A 20361-nucleotide genomic window follows, 5' to 3' on the forward strand; every position below is an offset into this window, starting at 1 on the left:
GCCCTTTATGAGACAGAGGAACTTTCCAGCTATTCCTAGTTTGTGTCATTTAAGTTATCTAATTTTTGGCATACAGTTATTTATAGCATTCTCTTACATTCCATTTTTTTTCTGTAAAACAGAATTAATGCCCCCACTTTCATTTCTGATTCTAATAATTTGAATATTTTCTCTTTTTTGGTCCATTTAGCTAAAGGTTTGTCAATTTTGTTTATCTTTACAAAGAACTATCTTATAGTTTCAGTGATTTTTCTCCATTGTTTTATCTTCTCTATTACATTAATTTCTCCTTTAATCTTTATTATTTTTTTCATTCTACTTTTTTAAAGCTTAGGTTGTTCTTCCTTTTCCAGTATCTTAAGGTGGAGGGTTAGGCTTAGATTTTAGATCATTCTTCTTTTTGTAATAGTCATTTACAGCTGTAAATTTCCCTTAAGCACTGCTTTAGCTGAATCCGATGTTTTTGTATGTTCTATCTCCATTTTCATTAATTTTAAAATATTTTCTAATTTCCCCGGTTTCTTCTTGACTCATTGATTAAGAGTGTATTAAGAATAATAATAGAGGGACTTCCCTGGTGGTGCCATTGTTAAAAATCCACCTGCCAATACAGGGGACACGGGTTCAAGCCCTGGTCCAGGAAGATCCCACATGCCGCGGAGCAACTAAGCCCGTGTGCCACAACTACTGAGCCTGCACTCTAGAGCCCATGAGCCACAACTACTGAGCCCACGAGCCACAACTACTGAAGCCTGTGTGCCTAGAGCCCGTGCTCTACAACAAGAGAATCCACCGCAATGAGAAGCCCGTGCACTGCAACAAAGAGTAGCCCCCGCTCGCTGCAGCTAGAGAAAGCCCGTGCGCAGCAACGAAGACCCAACTCAGCCATAAATAAATAAATTTATTAAAAAAGAAAAAGAATAATAATATATATTTTGAAAGGCAGGTTGAAATATTATGATCCATGCAATATATAAGTTAGATAAATGGAAAGCTTCTCTGTTCAAAACTAGAGAAGATGCTCCAGAGCTCTGTTTGCTTGTCCTTCCCTGCCTCCTATTGTATCCCCAGTAGTGGTTCATGAAGCAGATTCTCATAAGGCTGGGGTTCTGGTGAATACAGGTTTTAAGCCACTGATTTGCTCCAGCCTCCACATTTATAGATGAGGAAATTAAAACACAGAGAGGTTCAACAATTTAACTAGAATCAAGTAGTTAGTGACAGAATTTGTTACCAAGTCCAAGCTCATGCTGCTGTCCCCTCAACAGGCCAGTAAATCAAGAGACAAGTTGTTGGGGAAAGGAATAGCAACTTTATTCAGAAAGCCAGCACACTGAGAAGATGGTGGACTAGTGTTCCAAAGAACCATCTTGCCTGAGTTAGAATTTAGACTTCTTTTATACTGAAAGAGGAGGGAGTAACGTCAAACATATCCTGGTTCTGGTCAGCCTAAGGAGGGAATGCATTAATTTCTTCCTTCCTGCAGTTATTCACAGGTGGGCCTGGTCAGGATGTTTCCTGTGAGCCAAACAAAGGTATTTTAACTTAACACTCATTACATGGGATGCAGGGTTCCCAGAGATGGGCCATTATGTGTAATTTAAGCTTATAGGTATAATACCTTTAGTGATTAACTTGTAATAGAATACCAAGTTTCTTCCCTATTACAAATTCACTCTTTTTGTTGTTGTTGTTGTTGTCGTTGTTGTTTTTGCGGTACGTGGGCCTCTCACTGTTGTGGCCTCTCCCGTTGCGGAGCACAGGCTCCGGACGCGCAGGCTCAGTGGCCATGGCTCACGGGCCCAGCCGCCCCGCGGCATGTGGGATCTTCCCGGACCAGGGCACGAACCCGTGTTCCCTGCATTGGCAGGCAGACTCTCAACCACTGCACCACCAGGGAAGCCCACAAATTCACTTTTGAACATAAGTCTTCACCTTCTTTGAACAAAGATGCTAAATGATGTGATACTTTATTCAACAAATATTTATTGAGAGCCTGCTGTGTGTAAGCAGTGTTCAGGCAACAGAGATATAGCAGTGAACACAATAGAGAGCGTTCTTGTCTTCTAGAAATTTGATACGAAAAGTTGTCCCTAGTGTTTGCCATCCTTGGGACATATGTTTTGAATGGCACTTTCAGTATTGGTTCCTGCTCTTCTGTGACTCATTCTTTCATTCCATCTTTTTGACTGAGGGTATTACTTTTTTGGATAATTAGCCAGTTAGATATACTGAAAGTGGTTGTAGCATAGAGAAATACGATGAGCCACATGAGAACTTAACCCAAATTTTTACTTCAATAACATTGTTTTTTTTTAACATCTTTATTGGAGTATAATTGCTTTACAATGGTAGTAATATTGTTTTAATAAAAAGGGTATTGCCTCTGGTTTTCAATTTTAAATGGTCTACCAATTATTAGTGGCTAGGTTGACCTATTATATGTGTATAATTATCAGCTCTGTTCATAAGTCTCAGCCATTTATATTTTAAATCAGTTGTTTTTACCACATAATATCTGATTGAAAATAGCTGCATGGTCTTCTTCCCCTATTTGATCAACTTTTCATGTAATGCTTGAAGGTTCTGGTGCAATAGTCACTCTTTATTTTTCAGAAAAACAAAATGAAGGTGCAATTTTTTGTGAAGTCCATTTTGTATTTTCATGCATGGTGATTCAAAAGGGATTTTAATTAAGGTGTATTAAATTTCATGCACAAGACTTTAGTATAGTGACATTTAGCAATCAGAAAAGTAGTTAGGTAGGTTAACTGTATTAACATAGTTTGGAAAATCTTCTGATTTTGCTTGTCACTGCTATATCATTTTATTTTTTGGTGAACAGAGTGTAAAACTTTTTTTCATTTTTTAAAAATAAAAGTCAGTAGAAAAATAGTGGCTGAACCAGAATTTTGTTTTTAAGTTTGTGGGTGATTGTATATTCAGTTGAATGCACAGGATGCTAGCTAGTGGCACATTCCATTGTAATATACACATGGGTATCATAAAGTGCAAAGAAGGTATATGAAGTCAGTTTCTTTTAAGCATTGTGTCTATGATAATTTACCATTCCTACGTTTAGTAAGTTTCTGGATTTTACCACTAAACATAGAATCTTAGAGACTTTATTTGTCTTTTATGCTTCAAACATTTTGATCTTTGTCTTTCGTGTTTTAATAAGTATCATGACAGATACTGTCATGATAGTTCTTGTGGAAGGAAATCATAATGCTGTCTTTCCTCAGAGAGGTGCCTCTTGACCACCTCTGGGAGGTGAAGGGCTTCCCCAGGTGCACCTAACCATTAGACTTCATGTTGAAGCGTATTTGGATCTAACATTAGGAAAAGGGGGGTCTGGTGATGCAGTGGAAGAGGGGGTGATGTTAGTTTCAGCAGTTGGTAGGTGAGTAGTTACTTAAAAGGTAAAACCATGAGCACCTTATCTACACATTTCAAAGTCTGACCATTGATACTTATATTTTAGTGATTACTCTGCTTTCTGTCATGCTTTTTATTCTAATCTGAGTCAATGACATGCATTACCTTTGGAGAATATATTCAAGGGCAGTGACAATCCTCTGTTCCCATTCCCTAATCATGCTTCAGGTTGCAGGGGTCAGTCCCATTGATCAAAGTATTGTCCTCAATTCACAAGGGTGTTTAATGTCACTGCTCACCCATTCCTTGGCTGAGACAGAAAATTGGTCATGTGCTTTTGTTATCTGGCCTCAACGGTGGATAAATGATTGAGCTGCTGAAAATGATCACTCCCATCTCTTTCCATTTCAAGGTTACTCTTTTCCATTTCATTTCTTTGCCTCACCTGTGGGGACACTGAGTTTCTCCCTTCTGTATGAACTCCCTTTTACAAACATCATGTTGTTCTTTTCATTTTATTTCTAGCCATCAACCTTGGTGTTTCTCAGAAAAAATGGTTTTAGACTTGGAGTTAATATTGTGATTTTTGAGATGAATGTTATATGATAATATATAAATTTTTACCAAAATATGTGAGCTGCAATTATGCGATTCCAACAAATCTTAAGATAATAGGAAAGAAAGAACTGGAAATGCTTACTGAAAAAGTTAGGAAAGAATTTCTGTGGAGGATTGACAACATGGATTGACTTGGCATACTACATGTTATCTCACTTATAAAAATAATTTAATCAATAATCTGTACCTATATTCATATCTAATCTGTGTTCCATTTCACTTAATTATTTGTCCTAAAAATTTCTCATTTAATTGTAGTATTTGTACCTCTTCCATTCTTCACGTTTCGTTACTTTAAAAAACTTATTTTTGTTAGAAATTTCATTTTATTTTATTGAAATTAAAAAGAGTTTCATTCATTCATTTGGATTTGTTTTCAAGGGATTCAAATGATGAAGAAATCTAAGTTCTTATCCTCAGGAAGCTTATAGACTAGTGTAAATGACCGCAGTGGGCACATAATAACCATAATATGCAATTCAAAGTGATAAATGCTTCTCTGTTACCCAAAAACTGTGTTCACCTTTTGGTGGGTGTTGAGTCAAAAGACACAGCCAAGCCAAAGATGGGAGAAGGAAGGATTTATTACTTTCAGCAAGTAAGGAAAACACCAGGGATCTTTCCCAAAGAAGTGTCTCCCTGAACATCAACATTGGGGGAAGTTTTAAGCTAAGGGTACATGCGTATTCATGAAGGGGCTTGAGCAGAGGAGAATTCAGCATAAAATCTGGGCAAAGATTGACAAAGTCCAAGCTTTAGTTGACTGAAGTCAGAAAAGGTCAACATCTGTCTTAAAGGACACTAGTCCACACTTCGCCAGCCAGAGGGGCCAGCTGGATTTCCGGGCTCTTGCAGTGATCTCCATGTACCCATAGAGGGGGCCAACCTGGCAGGCTTCAGTGATGCTGTCAATAAACACTCCTTTGGCAGCCCACCCATGCCAAAGAGAAATGCCTTTTCAACAGTTTTTATTCTTATTCAATTAAGCTCTTCCTGACTTTAAAAATTCCTCTTCTGCCAATGAAGTGTCCTCTTCCTTCCCACGTGGTGTGGTCACTTGCTGTGAAAACTGGTCACGTCAGAAAAAGTAAATCTGGCTGTCCACGGACCCCCCCGCCCCCCTTCCTCCCTCAGGGAGACAACCATGGTGATTTCAGTGTGTTTTGTTTTTAATTTTCACAAAGCTTTTATCTGTGATTCTTTCCTTTCAAATACAGTGTTGTGATCATTTTGAAAAAAAAAAGAAAAGGTCAACATCATTATTCCATCCTCTACCTGGGAACTCAAAGATATGTATCATATTGTTATGTTGTTATGTATATCCCTTGAGGAGGAACTAGAACTCTGATCACTGAACTATTGTTTCCTGACTGCTTTTCCTTTGTTCCTGCATTCCCTCACTTCCCTTAAGAAAATTAATTACGGAGACCTGTTCAAGGGTAAGCATTGTGGCCAGGCTTACATCACAAAATGGCTTAGGCCAAAAATGGCTTCTCTTATGTCAAGAAAGCCATGCCTGCTTCTTTTTCTCTGGAGACCCTCTACCCCATCTGCTTACATCTCTTCTTAGCTTTCTGGTCACTGGAGTGTTTATTCACCTGGTTACAGAAATGGTTTCAGGGCTTGAGTTGACCACATTTGATTCAGGGAGAGGCAAACCTGGGACTTTTGCTGGAACTTTGAGAAAGGAATGGCACTTTTTTTCCAGTTTTTGGTAGGATAAGTTGGGAGAGTCTACAAGAATGAGGTCAGCACAGAGGAAAGCAAAGTCAAAAGGCTGAGAAAGAAAGATGATATCTCATGAGCTCAGGTGTGTCCCTGGATGCTTTCATTGTTAAAGTAGCCATTCCATCTGTACATGCCAGTTACTGAGTCAGTAAATTACCTCTGTGGCTCCTGCTAGTTTTGGGTGGGTTTCTGACACTTATAAATGAAAGTGATTTGAGAAATGCAGAATCCAAAGCCTGTGCTCTTTCCACATTGCCAGTAGTTGCCAACCCTGGTTGTACACCAGTGGCTCCTGGGTAGCTTTTAAAAAATACAGATTTCAGGCCCAAATCTAGACCTACTGAATCAATCCTAGGTTGGAAAAGGTATAGGAATTTGTATTTTAAAAGTTTCCCTCCAGATCACTGTCATTGTTAATCCGCATGTTAGAATTGGGAAACCACTGCTCCACAGCATAATGCTACCACTTTACAAGTGGAGAAAGTCAGACTCAAAACGTTTAAGTCCTTCAGGAGGCCATGTAAGATGGTCACATCAGGTCTCCTGAGTAAGCACTTAAGTCTACTAAGTCTTTGTCTATTGCTGTTTCCATTGTGCTATGCTATATAAAATAGTCACATTGCTCTTTCTTCTTAGGTTAGTAATTGTCTTAGTTTGAGTCCCCTAGAAAATGAAGTCTGAGGCAAGAATTAAATACTGATGCTTTACTTGTATGGTGCTATCTGGGAGTAAGAAATTTTCTTTTACTCTTCTAGGTTCTTCTGGCTGGTCTAAGCATTAAATTACCATGAGACAGATTAACAGGAGAAAATCAAAGTTTGATAACATGTAGACATGGGAGAAACCCAGGAAAACCGAGTAACCCACCAAAATGGCCGAAGCCCTCCCCTTAAATACCATCCTCAGCTAAAGACATAAGAGGGTATTGAGGGTGGGGAGAGTCAGTTGCGTGAGGTGACCTGGAAAAACACAGTAAGCAAGGGTGACTATGATGCAGACTTAAGTCATTGCCTTTTCCATTGATAAAAGAGTTTCTAGAGATTTGGTCATCCTTCTCTTCCAGATACATAGAGGGAGACACCCTTTCAAACGGAGATTTCCCTTACAATGTAAATGTTTCTTACAAAAGGGCAATTCTTACTTGGTTTTCAGAGCCCTTAGCAGGTCTGCTGTGTCTCAGAAAATAACCAACTTAAAACAATTAATATGCTAAAGAGACATATTTTAAGGTGGTAAAATTCTGCTCCCCTACTGTGCAGACTCAGGGTAGTGCGTGTGAGAAAAAAGAGAAACAAGGAAGGGAAGAATGGGAAGCAATGAATGCCACATGGCTAATACCTTAGTGTCCACTACTTACCTCTAGGATGAGATGCAACAGGTCGCTCAGCAAGTGTCACTTTTGAAAAGCTATGTGAAAAGAAAGTGCCCCTGAGCAGTCAGTGTGAGAGAGGAAGGAAAGGAATATCTCCTGTCTCCTGCTCTTGTTTGCCAGATTTTACTCCATGGGTGTTAAGGGTCCTAGGCTTCAAGGTGGCATTCCCTGGCCCCATGGAATGCCAGGTTCTATGCCCTATCATGGCAAGAGGAGCCCAAAATTCCGAGATTGGGACTGATCTACCTGTGTGTAGAGCAGCAGCCAAGGGGTTGACTTCATTAGTTCTAGAGGAAGTTACAGGTCATCCTCAGGCAGAGGAACACGGAGGTGGGACAAGTGGTTGAAGTTGCTGGAGGTGGTGGAACCAAGGGAATCTCAGGAAGCACATAAAATGTACCCATTATACCAATGTTATCTTACTATTAATATTTTAGAGAATTCTACTAGATAAACTGTCTGCAGCTTTCAAGAAAGACACTGTCCAATTTCCTTCCCTTTCCCCTACCATCTCTGCTGACATGGTTCAATCACGGGCCCTGAGCCAAATCTCTTCTCACACCCAGCACCTAGGGGCTCATCTGTGCTGACCCTCCCACCCCCACCCCAGTCTCCAGTGTCATCCACGTTGTCTCATGAGTAATATTTCTGTTACTGAGCTGAACTTGAGTTCGTTCACCAGCACAGTAAAGCCAATCTACTGACAGCAGGTTGTGGTGAAGGAAATGCAGCATTTATTGCAGGTGCCAAGCAAGGAGTCCAGGCAACTCATGCTCAAAAGACCCAAACTCTCTGATGGGTTTCAGGGAAGGGGTCTTAAAGGCAAGGTGAGGGAGAGAGTCACATGGTACACGATCAGCTTGTGCACACTTCTCTGATTGGTTGATGGTGAGGTAACCAGGGCAGTGTCACAGGGATTAATGTCATCAATCCTCAGGCTCCAGCTGGTCTGGGGACTATGTGCTCATAGTCATCATGCAGTTAACTTCTTCCATCTGGTGGAGGTTTTAGTATCTGCAAAACAACTCAGGAATGTGCATCAGACTGTAATCTTTGTCCTTTAGGGAGGAACTAAAGATTTTGTGACCGTTATATGACCGATTTATCATTTAAATTGTTACCAGTTCTCCTGGCCTAACTGCTGTTTTTTTTTGTTGTTACTATATGTCCACATACTTTCAATCATTAATTCTTGAGCCAACCTTTTGTGACTCAGGGCAGGCCTGGGAAACTAAAGCTTTTCTACAAACAAGAGGCAGGTGGAGGACATGGTGGGGGCTGGGGGGGGTGTCTGTCCTGGGAAGTCCCCATAGGGTCCCTCTCAGTTCCATTCTGACATTAAATCTGGCAGCCCTGGCTCCGCATTCATATGCTGTCATCCTTGTGATGGATCTCTCTCTTTCTGGTGTGTTCCACTACCCAGGCATAGGTTTCTACTTTATTTCTTAAAATCCAGGTGTGTTGTTTCCAGACTCCTTCCCTGGGTACTGGTACACTTTTCCTGCCATCCACCCTTGTTCTGACAGCCCAAAGCCCCTCAGACAAGAATCTTGCCCCTGAACTTGGGATCCTGGGTCTTTCTTGACTGCAGACTGGCCTCTGACATCAGCCTGACCTAGCTCCCCTTTTCTCTGGACCACTTACGTGATTATAATTTCACTTCCTACTTTTGAAAATCCGAGTCATAACTATTGTTTGACTAAAATGACTTTCTTATCTGGCTACCTTCCTATACCTGTCCTCCCATAGTCAGAGTTTACAGCTTGTTGAGTTGCCTATACATGTCCTGTCCTAACGCTTGGGTTTTTGCCAGCTCCAGCTTCTTTCTTTTTACTCTGCACCATGCAGTAATGAGATATGATTGTGTCCTATGTTATCAACGAAAATATACTTTAAATCAAATAATTTGCATAACCAAGTCAAAATAATTATAATATCCATGAGTGTGTATTCTTTATCCTTATAGTTTTAATATAAGATATTTTCAGTTTGATAAATGTCTTACTTTGGCTTTTATTGTTTTATAGCTGTGGACATAAAGCCTGCAAGTAAAAAAAAAAATGTGAACTTTAAGCAGTGTCTTATTCTTCCTATTTGGTGTTCAATAGTGAATACATGCTGTGCAATAGTACGTTTAGGGAGACATTTAATCAAAAATTGTATAACCTTTTCCCCTGGTCTAAGTCCTAGAGAATGTGCTTTTTATTGGCTTCCTAACAGTTCATTCAGACTAATTTACACACTTAGTAAATCAATCTATTTAAAACTCAACTCTGTTCAAAACATTTTATATTTAATACAAGACAATTAGAGAAAGTTTATGGTATTCAGAATTAAAAATGCAAAACACAAAGTTAATTTGCTGTCTGCAATCTCTTGCTTCCATCCCCATGGAGGGGTTAATTAGAAAGGGAAATCTTAAATTTATTTATTTATTTATTTTGGGCTGTGTTGGGTCTTCGTTTCTGTGCGAGGGCTTTCTCCAGTTGCGGTGAGCGGGGGCCACTCTTCATCATGGTGCACGGGCCTCTCACTGTCGCGGCCTCTCCCGTTGCGGAGCACAGGCTCCAGACGCGCAGGCTCAGTAGTTGTGGCTCACGGGCTTAGTTGCTCCGCGGCATGTGGGATCTTCCCAGACCAGGGCTCAAACCCATGTCCCCTGCATTGGCAGGCAGATTCCCAACCACTGCGCCACCAGGGAAGCCCATAAAGTGAAATCTTATTTTAGTTCTTTTCTGTTGGAAATTTTGTCTTCTGAGAAAAGTTATATGAAAAAGACAACTTCCTAGTTTAAATACCGGCAAGCTACAATTACATGATAGGCTCTCTCCTAATTTTCCGTTAAATGATCCCTGAAGACATACAGAAATTCAGAAATGCAATATCAATGTAAAGTAAAGATAACAGCTATTCATTTGCATAAATCCTATGAGGAATTCCCAGTAGTCACTGAAAGGATGTGGCCTGATTGAAAAACACATTTAATAACCTCCATAGGCTCATGCTTAATTAAAACATAATTTAGGTATAAAAAGAAAACAGTTCAGTCCCATGATCTGCCTTTTCCATACCAGAAAACTAGGAAGCTGCCTCCTAATTGCATATCTCCTGGTACATAGTAGGTGTTTTAAAATATTTTTCTAATGAATGAATATAGGTGAAATACTCTCCAAGGTGATCCTCTATTAACACTTCTTTGTTTGCACCTCTTTTAAGAAAACAAACCCCCTGAACTTAAAATGACTGTAACTGTATGAGGAAAATGTGGAAGAACATCATTCTATCATAAGGATGTATAGAATCTAGCATGTAGATCTGGTGTTGGTAACAGAGATTGGAAGAGTCCAAGTGATTTTTGGTTCATGTTGTTGGTGGGATTAGAGTTTATCCAGTGACAGGAAGTTCATGAAATTTTCTAAGATGTAAATTTTCCCTTAGGTGATTTGAAACCTGCCAGTGGATATAAGAAATATCCCCCCTACATCTAACAGACATATGCTTGTTTGATACAGGAAATTGACCCAAGGGTATGCATTGAGCTACCTCCACATTTAGATCTAAGAGATCGCTGCAGAATGAAAGGCGAGTGAGACCCTGTACAGGTGACCACTTAGGAAAGATAACCCTCTCCTATTTATAGAAGCAAATGAAAAAGAAAAGACAGAATAGTTTTTTAAATGCTAGAATTTAACAGAGTGACACCTAAATTCATACTTAGTTTATCGTGAAACAGTTGAATGGCAAAAACAAGATAAATTCTGAAAAGCAACAAGAGAAAAAGACATACTAGTTTCAAAGGAACAAAAATTATACTGAAGGCAGAATTACCAATAGGAAAAATAGAATCCAGAAGACAATGGTATTGTAGTACTGAAGCAAATTAACTGTCAGCCTAGAATTTTAAATCCCAATAAACTATCACTCAAGAGTAAGATTGAAATAAAATTATTTTCAATTCAACAGTGAAATTAGGACAATTTAAAACTCACAAATAGTTGCTAAAAGAACAAAGGATCTACTTACGGATGAAGGAAATTGAATTCAGAAGAAAAACTTGGAATCAAAGAGCTGTAATTAATAAAATAATCACAAAATGAGATATTAAACATAAATATGTCATTAGTCATGATAAATATAAAAGTTGATATTTTCACAATGGAAGGTGAAATACAGCTTTATGCCGTTTACAAAATTACCTGGTAAAATATCCAAAAACTTATGCCAGGTATTAGCTAATCAAAAAATAGCTGGCATAAATATAGAATAAGTAGACTTTAGAGAATCCCCTGGTGGTCCAGTGGCTAGGACTCAGCACTTTCACTGCCAGGCCCGGGTTCGATCCCTGGTCAGGGAATTAAGATCCCATAAGCCATGCAGTGCTGCCAACAAAAAAAGAATAAGTGGACTTTAAGGCAAATAAATGTGTTAATTTAAAAAGGAATACTTGAATGTAGAGAGAAATTTTGAACTTATTTCCACCTAATCACATAATCTCAAAATGTACAAAGCAAAAATTGGCAAATATGGAAGAAAAATGAACAAATCCACAGAGCAGGAGATTTTATTACACATCTCTCAATAATTGATACATCAAGCCAACAGAACATTAGTAAGGCCCTACTAGTCTTGACCAACGCAATTAACAAGATTAGGTATTCCTGTACCTATTAAACCTAGCTTGACTGTGCTGGAAATAATTGGCAGTTCTTGCCATTTGCTTATTATAGCACTTTGATATCCCTCTCTGGTCTTTTTCCTGTGCTTTAGAGCACCTGGGGGGATGTATAGGTATTGCCTTTCAGCAAAATCTGACAGGGAACTGCATACCAGTCTTTTCTGCTTGCAGATACTTAGAAACTTCATGGGGCAACAAGTCTGATGCTCTCAACCATTTGGAGTTGGTTAGGAAAGGTCACATGCCATTCTCTTAGCATCCCCCAAACATTCTTTTTCCTTCCTCTATTCCAACTTCCCTTTTTCCTTTAGTTTTGTCCTCCTTCCATCTTCCTTTCTTCTTCTTCTTCTTTTTTTTTTTTTTTTTTTTTGCGATACGCGGGCCTCTCACTGTTGTGGCCTCTCCCGTTGCGGAGCACAGGCTCCGGACGGGCAGGCTCAGCGGCCATGGCTCACGGGCCCAGCCGCTCCGTGGCATGTGGGATCTTCCCGGACCAGGGCACGAACCTGTGTCCCCTGCATCGGCAGAAGGACTCTCAACCACTGCACCACCAGGGAAGCCCCCTTCTTTTTTTTCCTTTTCCCCTTTCCCTCTCTCTTCCTATTTCTTTCTTTTGACCTTTAAATATTATTTTAGATCTTCCTGGTGATAGAAAAGCAAAAGTAATTCAGCCAGCCTCTTTTGAAGTGATAAGACCCATTTTAACCAATATTTCAAAACTTGAATTTGTCAGTAATTAGTATGGGTTTCTATCATTTTAAATTATTGTTATTTTATTGAATAGTATACTAAATTTGACAATTTAAGCAGTGAACCATTTCAGAAAATGGTTTTACCTGAGTGGATGATGCTAATGAAAACATTTTACAAAATAAATCAAGCACACTCTTAAATTGCAATTGCTGAACTTTTTTCTTTTTTATATGAAGTCTTTTGGCACACTTCATGATTTTGATATTAAATGAGTAAACTCAGTAATGAGAACTTGTTAGCACACAATGAATCTATCACTTACTTTGCCAGAGTATTTGTGAGGTAGATGCTCATGTGCCGAAAAGAACATAATAAAGTAACTAAAATGGGTAAAATTCCAACTGGCAAGTGATTTGGTCCTTTACTTGTGTAATGGGAAAAAAACCTACGCTAAATCTTTCCAGTAGTAGATGGAAGTGGGATTAGCAAATAGGCCAAAACATGATTTGAAAGTATAATTACTCATACATTAATTTATAACAAATATCTGTTTATTATAAGTTCATTTTATAAATGAATTCATATCATAAATTTATTCATTCTCCCGATACCTCATTTTCTGAGTTAAGGATTTCTCACTATTGTTTGCTAGTAATATCCTTATATAATTAACTATAGAAGATAATGACCAATTTACTGTATTACTTAGTCTCTTCCACTTTTCTGATGTACTTTCATATAATCATGGAATGTTAAAGCAGAAAGAAACCTAAGAGATCAGTTAATGAAATTATATTCTTTAGAGCTGTAACATTCTTCTGAAGTGCTTTGGTTTGTCTATAGGGAGGCTGTGGAAGTGAATCAGAGCTTCTAGTGTCTTACTTCAACCAGATTGACTCTAGGTTAATTTGTTTTATATACTGAGATTCTGTCTTAGGTATTGTTCAGATACATTCCCCACCCCGCCCCGCCCCACCAAGCCAAAAAATAAAATGTTTGAAAGCTATTGAGCAAATCTCACTCCTTAATTTTTAAACAGATTAAGAACTTGAATTCTGAAAAAAGACCTCTAAGTTGTTTGCCCAAGATCACACAATGTAGAAGAGGAACTAAAACTAGAAAACAGAGCTTTTAACTGTTAGTTGATTGCATCTTTCACCTCACCAGTTTAATGCATGTATCTTGCTTTGGAGTTAAGATATGGTAGATTGTTTCAGTAAAAGCCCAGGTGGATCCTATCTGCCTGTACACATGTTATATGTGGTCTCAGCTCCCTGGTCTTGGCCATGTGACTTGCTTTGGCCAATGGATTGTTAAGGAATTTGAAAGAAGGAGATATATGATAACCATTTGTGCACAAGGCTCTCATTGTTTTGCTACTGGTCATTCTTCTGTACTGTATGAAAAATGTTGGGCTCATCTCATAGAAGGTTAGAGAGCTCATGGACAGAATTCCCAGTTGAGGTCCTAATGCATGAGTGAGCCCAGCCAATACCACATGAAGCAGGTAAGCTTTCCCAAATGAGGTTAGGCCACAGAATCATGAACAAATAAACGGTGTGTTGTTTTTTTTTTTTAACCACTAAGTTTTGGAGAGTTTGTTATGCTGTTTTAGCTGACCAAAACAGCAGTATTGATTTATTGTCCCAACCATGACGTATTCTAGGATCTGAAATTGCACATTTTTTTTAACAGCAAAATTTTGCAATTTGTTGGAAAAGACTGAATATAGGAAATTTAGGACGTCCTGACAACGTCAATACATGCTTCAGGAAAAAAATCATGAAATACAAAGGCATGTTCTATATAGAGAGAATGCCTGGAAACCCTGTGACCCATGGACAGCCCTCAATCCAAGCTCTTTCTCTTACTGAATTTTTTTTTTATATTGAAGTATAGTTGATTTACAATGTTGTGTTAGTTTCAGGTGTACAGCAAAGTGATTAGTTTTATATATATATATTTTATATATTCTTTTTTTTTTACATCTTTATTGGAGTATAATTGCTTTACAATGGTGTGTTAGTTTCTGCTTTATAACAAAGTGAATCAGTTATACATATACATATGTTCCCATATCTCTTCCCTCTTGCACCTCCCTCTCTCCCACCCTCCCTATCCCACCCCTCCAGACGGTCACAAAGCACCGAGCTGATCTCCCTGTGCTATGGGGCTGCTTCCCGCTAGCTATCTACCTTACGTTTGGTAGTGTATATATGTCCATGCCACTCTCTCGCTTTGTCACAGCTTACCCTTCCCCCTCCCCATATCCTCAAGTCCATTCTCTAGTAGGTCTGTGTCTTTATTTCTGTCTTACCCCTAGGTTCTTCATGACATTTTTTTTCTTAAATTACATATATATGTGTTAGCATACAGTATTTGCCTTTCTCTTTGTGACTTACTTCACTCTGTATGACAGACTCTAGGTCTATCCATCTCATTACAAATAGCTCAATTTCATTTCTTTTTATGGCTGAGTAATATTCCATTGTATATATGTGCCACATCTTCTTTATCCATTTCATCCGATGATGGACACTTAGGTTGTTTCCATCTCCGGGCTATTGTAAATAGAGCTGCAATGAACATTTTGGTACATGACTCTTTTTGAATTATGGTTTTCTCAGGGTATATGCCCAGTAGTGGGATTGCTGGGTCATATGGTAATTCTATTTGTAGTTTTTTAAGGAACCCCCATACTGTTCTCCATAGTGGCTGTACCAACTCACATTCCCACCAGCAGTGCAAGAGTGTTCCCTTTTCTCCACACCCTCTCCAGCATTAATTGTTTCTAGATTTTTTGATGATGGCCATTCTGACTGGTGTGAGATGATATCTCATTGTAGTTTTGATTTTCATTTCTCTAATGATTAATGATGTTGAGCATTCTTTCATGTATTTGTTGGCAGTCTGTATATCTTCTTTGGAGAAATGTCTATTTAGGTCTTCTGCCCATTTTTGGATTGGATTGTTTGTTTTTTTGTTATTGAGCTGCATGAGCTGCTTATAAATTTTGGAGATTAATCCTTTGTCAGTTGCTTCATTTGCAAATATTTTCTCCTATTCTGAGGGTTGTCTTTTGGTCTTGTTTATGGTTTCCTTTGCTGTGCAAAAGCCTTGAAGTTTCATTAGGTCCCATTTGTTTATTTTTGTTTTTATTTCCATTTCTCTAGGAGGCGGGTCAAAAAGGATCTTGCTGTGATTTATGTCATAGAGTGTTCTGCCTATGTTTTCCTCTAAGAGTTTGATAGTTTCTGGCCTTACATTTAGGTCTTTAATCCATTTTGAGCTTATTTTTGTGTATGGTGTTAGGGAGTGATCTAATCTCATACTTTTACATGTACCTGTCCAGTTTTCCCAGCACCACTTATTGAAGAGGCTGTCCTTTCTCCACTGTACATTCCTGCCTCCTTTATCAAAAATAACGTGACCATATGTGCGTGGGTTTATCTCTGGGCTTTCTATCCTGTTCCATTGAAAAGATTACAAGATACTGAATATAATTCCCTGTGCTATACAGTAGGACCTTGTTGCTTATTTATTTTATGTATAGTAGTTTTATGTATAGTAGTTTGTATCTGCTAATCCCAAACTCCTAATTTATCCCTCCCCTACGTTTCCCTTTTGGTAACCAGAAGTTTGTTTTCTATGTCTGTGAGTCTGTTTATGTTTTGTAAATAAGTTCACTTGTATCATTTTTTTTAGATTCCACATATAAGTGATATCATATGATATTTGTCTTTCTCTGACTTACTTCGCTAAGTATGATAATCTCTAGGTCCATCCATGTTGCTGCAAATGGCATTATTTCATTCTTTTTTATGGCTGAGTAGTATTCCATTGTATACATATACTACATCTTCTTTATCCATTCATCTGTCGATGGACAGTTAGGTTGCTTCCATGTCTTGGCTATTGTAAGTAGTGCCGCTATGAACATTGGGGTGCATGTATCAAATTAGAGTTTTCTCCAGATATATACCCAGGAGTGGGATTGTTAGATTATATGTGCTGGATGCCCATTTTTATGGGTTATTTTAAAAATGGTAGGTCACACTGACTTCTTCCAGTAGCTAAAGTTATATAAAATTAAGTATTTTTTCATTAGAGAGATTCTCTGTTTATGTTCCTTTATTTTCTTTAGTAACTATAATCTGGTAAATTTACGTATCTTTGGTTATCTTTAATTACAGAACCCTAGCAACTCCCATAGTTACTAGGATCACCTGTAGAGAAAAGGCCCCAGGTGAGCTACATCTAGTAGAGTAAGGATGGAAGGGACAGGTCCAGATTGTCCCTGACATTTGTAATGCCCAGGTCAAAAGTACAAAGGGAAGCCCATATACCATATATCTAAATTTTAAAAGTGGTAAATCAAACTAACAAATTTTTAAATAGAATATAGTCTATTATTCCACCTTGAGAAATAAAGCTTTATACCAACCTAGAAGACCAAAGTTGAATTTAGAATTCTTGGCCTCCTCAGAGTTTTGCACTAGAACATGAAAACACAGGATAGCTGGGCCCTGGGCATGTGCCCACCCCATTCTCTTTTTTCCTTCACATCTAGCATGTATTGTAAGAGGGATTGTGTACAAATTTGTAGGAACCTCAGCCCACATAATTAATCTTGGTTGACATCTTCCCGTTAATAGCCACCTCTTAGAGTACTTCAGTGTACATTTTCCAACAGGGGGACTGACATAGGGAAGAGTTCTGTGCAGGCACTGGAAATGGGATCAAAGCACTTTCGATTGTGAATTGTGACATCCCATGAATTTGGAATAAGGATGGGGCTGGGCTCAACATAGGCCTGTCCCAGTGGGCCCATGTCCTCCTTGCATACGCAGAGAGACAATGACAGGAGATTCAGAGTAAGGTTCTAGAAAGCATGAGGCCCAGGACAGCAAGCTCTGTTTCCTTGGTCTAAGAGTATGTGTTAGGTTGGGGATCCCCAACAGCAGACCCTGAGACCAGGCCTTGAGAGCAAGTAGTTTGAGAAGTGATCTCAGGAACCGTAGGTAGAAGTGTGAGAGAGTGAGAGACAGTAAAGAGAGGAAGCCAATTCAGGGAGTATTAATGAGCAGTTGCCACTGTGAGCAATTTGGGCTCAGTTGCACTGGGGAATCTCTGTGAGTTGGTGTAGAATTCACCTCAGAGTTATTCCAACCCAAGGATAAAGAAGCTGGGTTATTTTTCCACCAGTTTGATACATTATTTGTTGAGGACTGCAACTGCAGGCATTAACTGTCACTTCTGGCCTGATCCATGCGAGGGTTAAGCACCTTCCTATGACTAAAGGAAGCCCTCAAGGAGAAAGGAGCTGTTTTCCATAAAGCCACTGGCCCGCAGGGAGGATTAAATGCTAAGGGGACATGGCAGGGCATGGATGACATCTGCTACAGAGCAGAATTGGAAAAGACTTTGAGAAAACATGTCCTTAAAGGAGAATGATGTTAAGGTGGCACAGTGTGGCCAGGAAAATTTCCAAGTTTCTAAATATGAAAAGTCTCTACCTCTGCTATTTTACATCTAAGGTGATGCGGATACTGTGTGATGAATACCTTAATCCACAAGTAGCTTCATGTTGGTAATATATGATAATATTCCTACTCTTTTTGTCTAGCATGAATTAATTAAATTATTTCAGATGTTTAAGTACAACAAATATTGTTTTATCAATATATCTTCAACAAAACTATCATTTCCATGAATTCCACTATTATGATGAATTTCTTTTTGGACTTGTAAGGGAGAGGGGCTTGCATGGCTTATTTCTTAGGGTCTTTGCTCATGAACATTTCATGAGTTGGAAAATGTACACTGAAGAATGTCCTTGGCTTTCACTTTCAGACTCAGTATCAATAGGAAGTGCATATTTTTAGGGAAAAGGAAATAGTGTATAACATAAAGCTTTTGATAGAAGCTTTATACTTGAGCTTGTGCATTTCAGTTATTGTTTACCATGAAATGGCTAGTTATTCTTTATTGATGATGAAAATAATAATTACTGTTGTAAAGCAATTATACTCCAATAAAGTTAAAAAAATTACTGTTAAGTTGATTAAATTTCGTATTCTAAGAAGTTTAATTTTATTTAAATTACTTAATCTAAGTATTTTCATTTCAATCTGTTCATGCAAGAGAGAAATGTGGTTTCTTCCTTTCTGATAATAAAGCAACAAATTTTAATCAAATAATTATCTCACCTGTTTTGTTCTAACGGTGTTGCCACAATTCAAATACTTTTCTCAGAATGAAAGTAATCAGTGAACAACAGATGATAAAATGTGCCTGGAGTCCTTTTTGACAAGAAAAAAAAATTATTCTAAAATTAGATTTGTACTTGAAAAGGACGAAATAAAAATTACAACATTCTGACAGCCTTTGTTTCCTCCTTAGACCAGCTGAGAATCTTGGACTTTGGTTAGATGTAATATAGATTTCAAGTGTGATCCACTGTCAGTGTTTTTTAACATATAACTATGACATTATACATAATATATGACATATACAACACATAATACATTCTATATAATATATGATGAATATATTTTTAAAACGTGTAACAGAACGTATAACACATACATACACATCTTCAATATGTTTTAAAAATGATTTAAAACAGTTAATGTTCTTGCAAGAATGACTGGTCTTCTTGGCATATAGACTTCAGTGTATTTGAAAACAAGTTTGCCATTTTTAACATTCAGGGTGTTAAATGTGAGTGAATTAAAATTATAGCCAATTAATGTCATAATACTTGTCTTGTCCATTGGTTGATAAGCTTGATTTGTCTTCTTGGTTTTGGAGAATTTCCTTGAACAGAGTTAGGCTTCTAAACATTTTTTAGCACTTGTTTCTCATCTATAACTTAAATACTTTGGCTTTAGCAGTGAAATTTGTATTATAGTATTATACTGCATCCTACTTTAGGGTTGAGAGATTTTTATAACTGTTTTCTCATTTCCTGGAGAATAAGAAAATGGTGACCTTCAGAGAAAAAGTAGTATTGCCTGGAAGGAAAGGACCAGCATAGACATCCTGCCCACCATAAGAAATGATATTAGCTATTAACTTAAGGTATATGGTATAACAAGGTGATATGAAAAGGATTCATTGGACATGCCTCTTTTGGCTTCCCTTGGTTATTAACTATGAAAAATTATTTCTATCTGCTGGTCAAGTTGCAACTTATTTTGATTGCTATGGGACAGAGCATTTCTATGTCATAGAAATGTGGCAGATAATATTGCTTGCCAAATATTCCATATATCTCTCAGTTCTCAGCCCCTGTCAGCTGAGAAAGAACCCTGTGGTTGGGTCTGACCAATTAACTGTGATGTGTGTTAACTTTGGGCTGAGCACTAAAAAGCCCTTGAGCAAACTTTCAGTTACTCTTCCCTGACCTGTAAATGAAGAAGGAGTGGTGTGCCTGGGTCCCTCAGTGGCTTTATGGAGCAAACCTTCCTCTGACCTATGCAGGATATATTCTGTCATTAATAAAAAATAAACTTGCTTGTAATGCCCAGGAGACTGAGGGGTAATGTGTTACCTTGCTATAACCTAGTCTCTTCTGGATTTTATGATACAATTAAATCCAAAAAAATAAAATATTGCTGTACCTGAAAATGAATCTTAGGATTTATACCATCAAAAATGATTAAACCATTTTTTAATTGTTTTGATAGTTACAGATGGATCTGTTCCAGTTCCTTTACGATTTGTTCCTCTCAGTCCTGGACGCTACCCTTGTAAAATCTTGTTGACATCAAGGTATGATGTGCATGTCTATTGCATTGAAGGTGTGGTAAATGAAGAACGTCCAGAGGCCAGATTTGATTTTGAAACACCAGCATTTGAAGCCCTTACCCAGAATATTCCAATAGTAAGCACA

At 38.2% G+C, this 20361-nt stretch overlaps 1 protein-coding gene across 1 annotated transcript in view; it reads left to right on the forward strand.

Annotated features, from left to right (window-relative positions):
* The window catches only part of CFAP47 (cilia and flagella associated protein 47), a 533433-nt gene that overhangs the window by 350108 nt on the left and 162964 nt on the right, over nucleotides 1-20361 (forward strand). Inside the window, 1 exon segment of the mRNA XM_032618881.1 lies at nucleotides 20156-20352. Coding sequence (XP_032474772.1) covers nucleotides 20156-20352 — 197 coding nt within the window.

Source organism: Phocoena sinus, chromosome X (assembly GCF_008692025.1).
Source record: "Phocoena sinus isolate mPhoSin1 chromosome X, mPhoSin1.pri, whole genome shotgun sequence".
NCBI lineage: Eukaryota > Metazoa > Chordata > Mammalia > Artiodactyla > Phocoenidae > Phocoena > Phocoena sinus.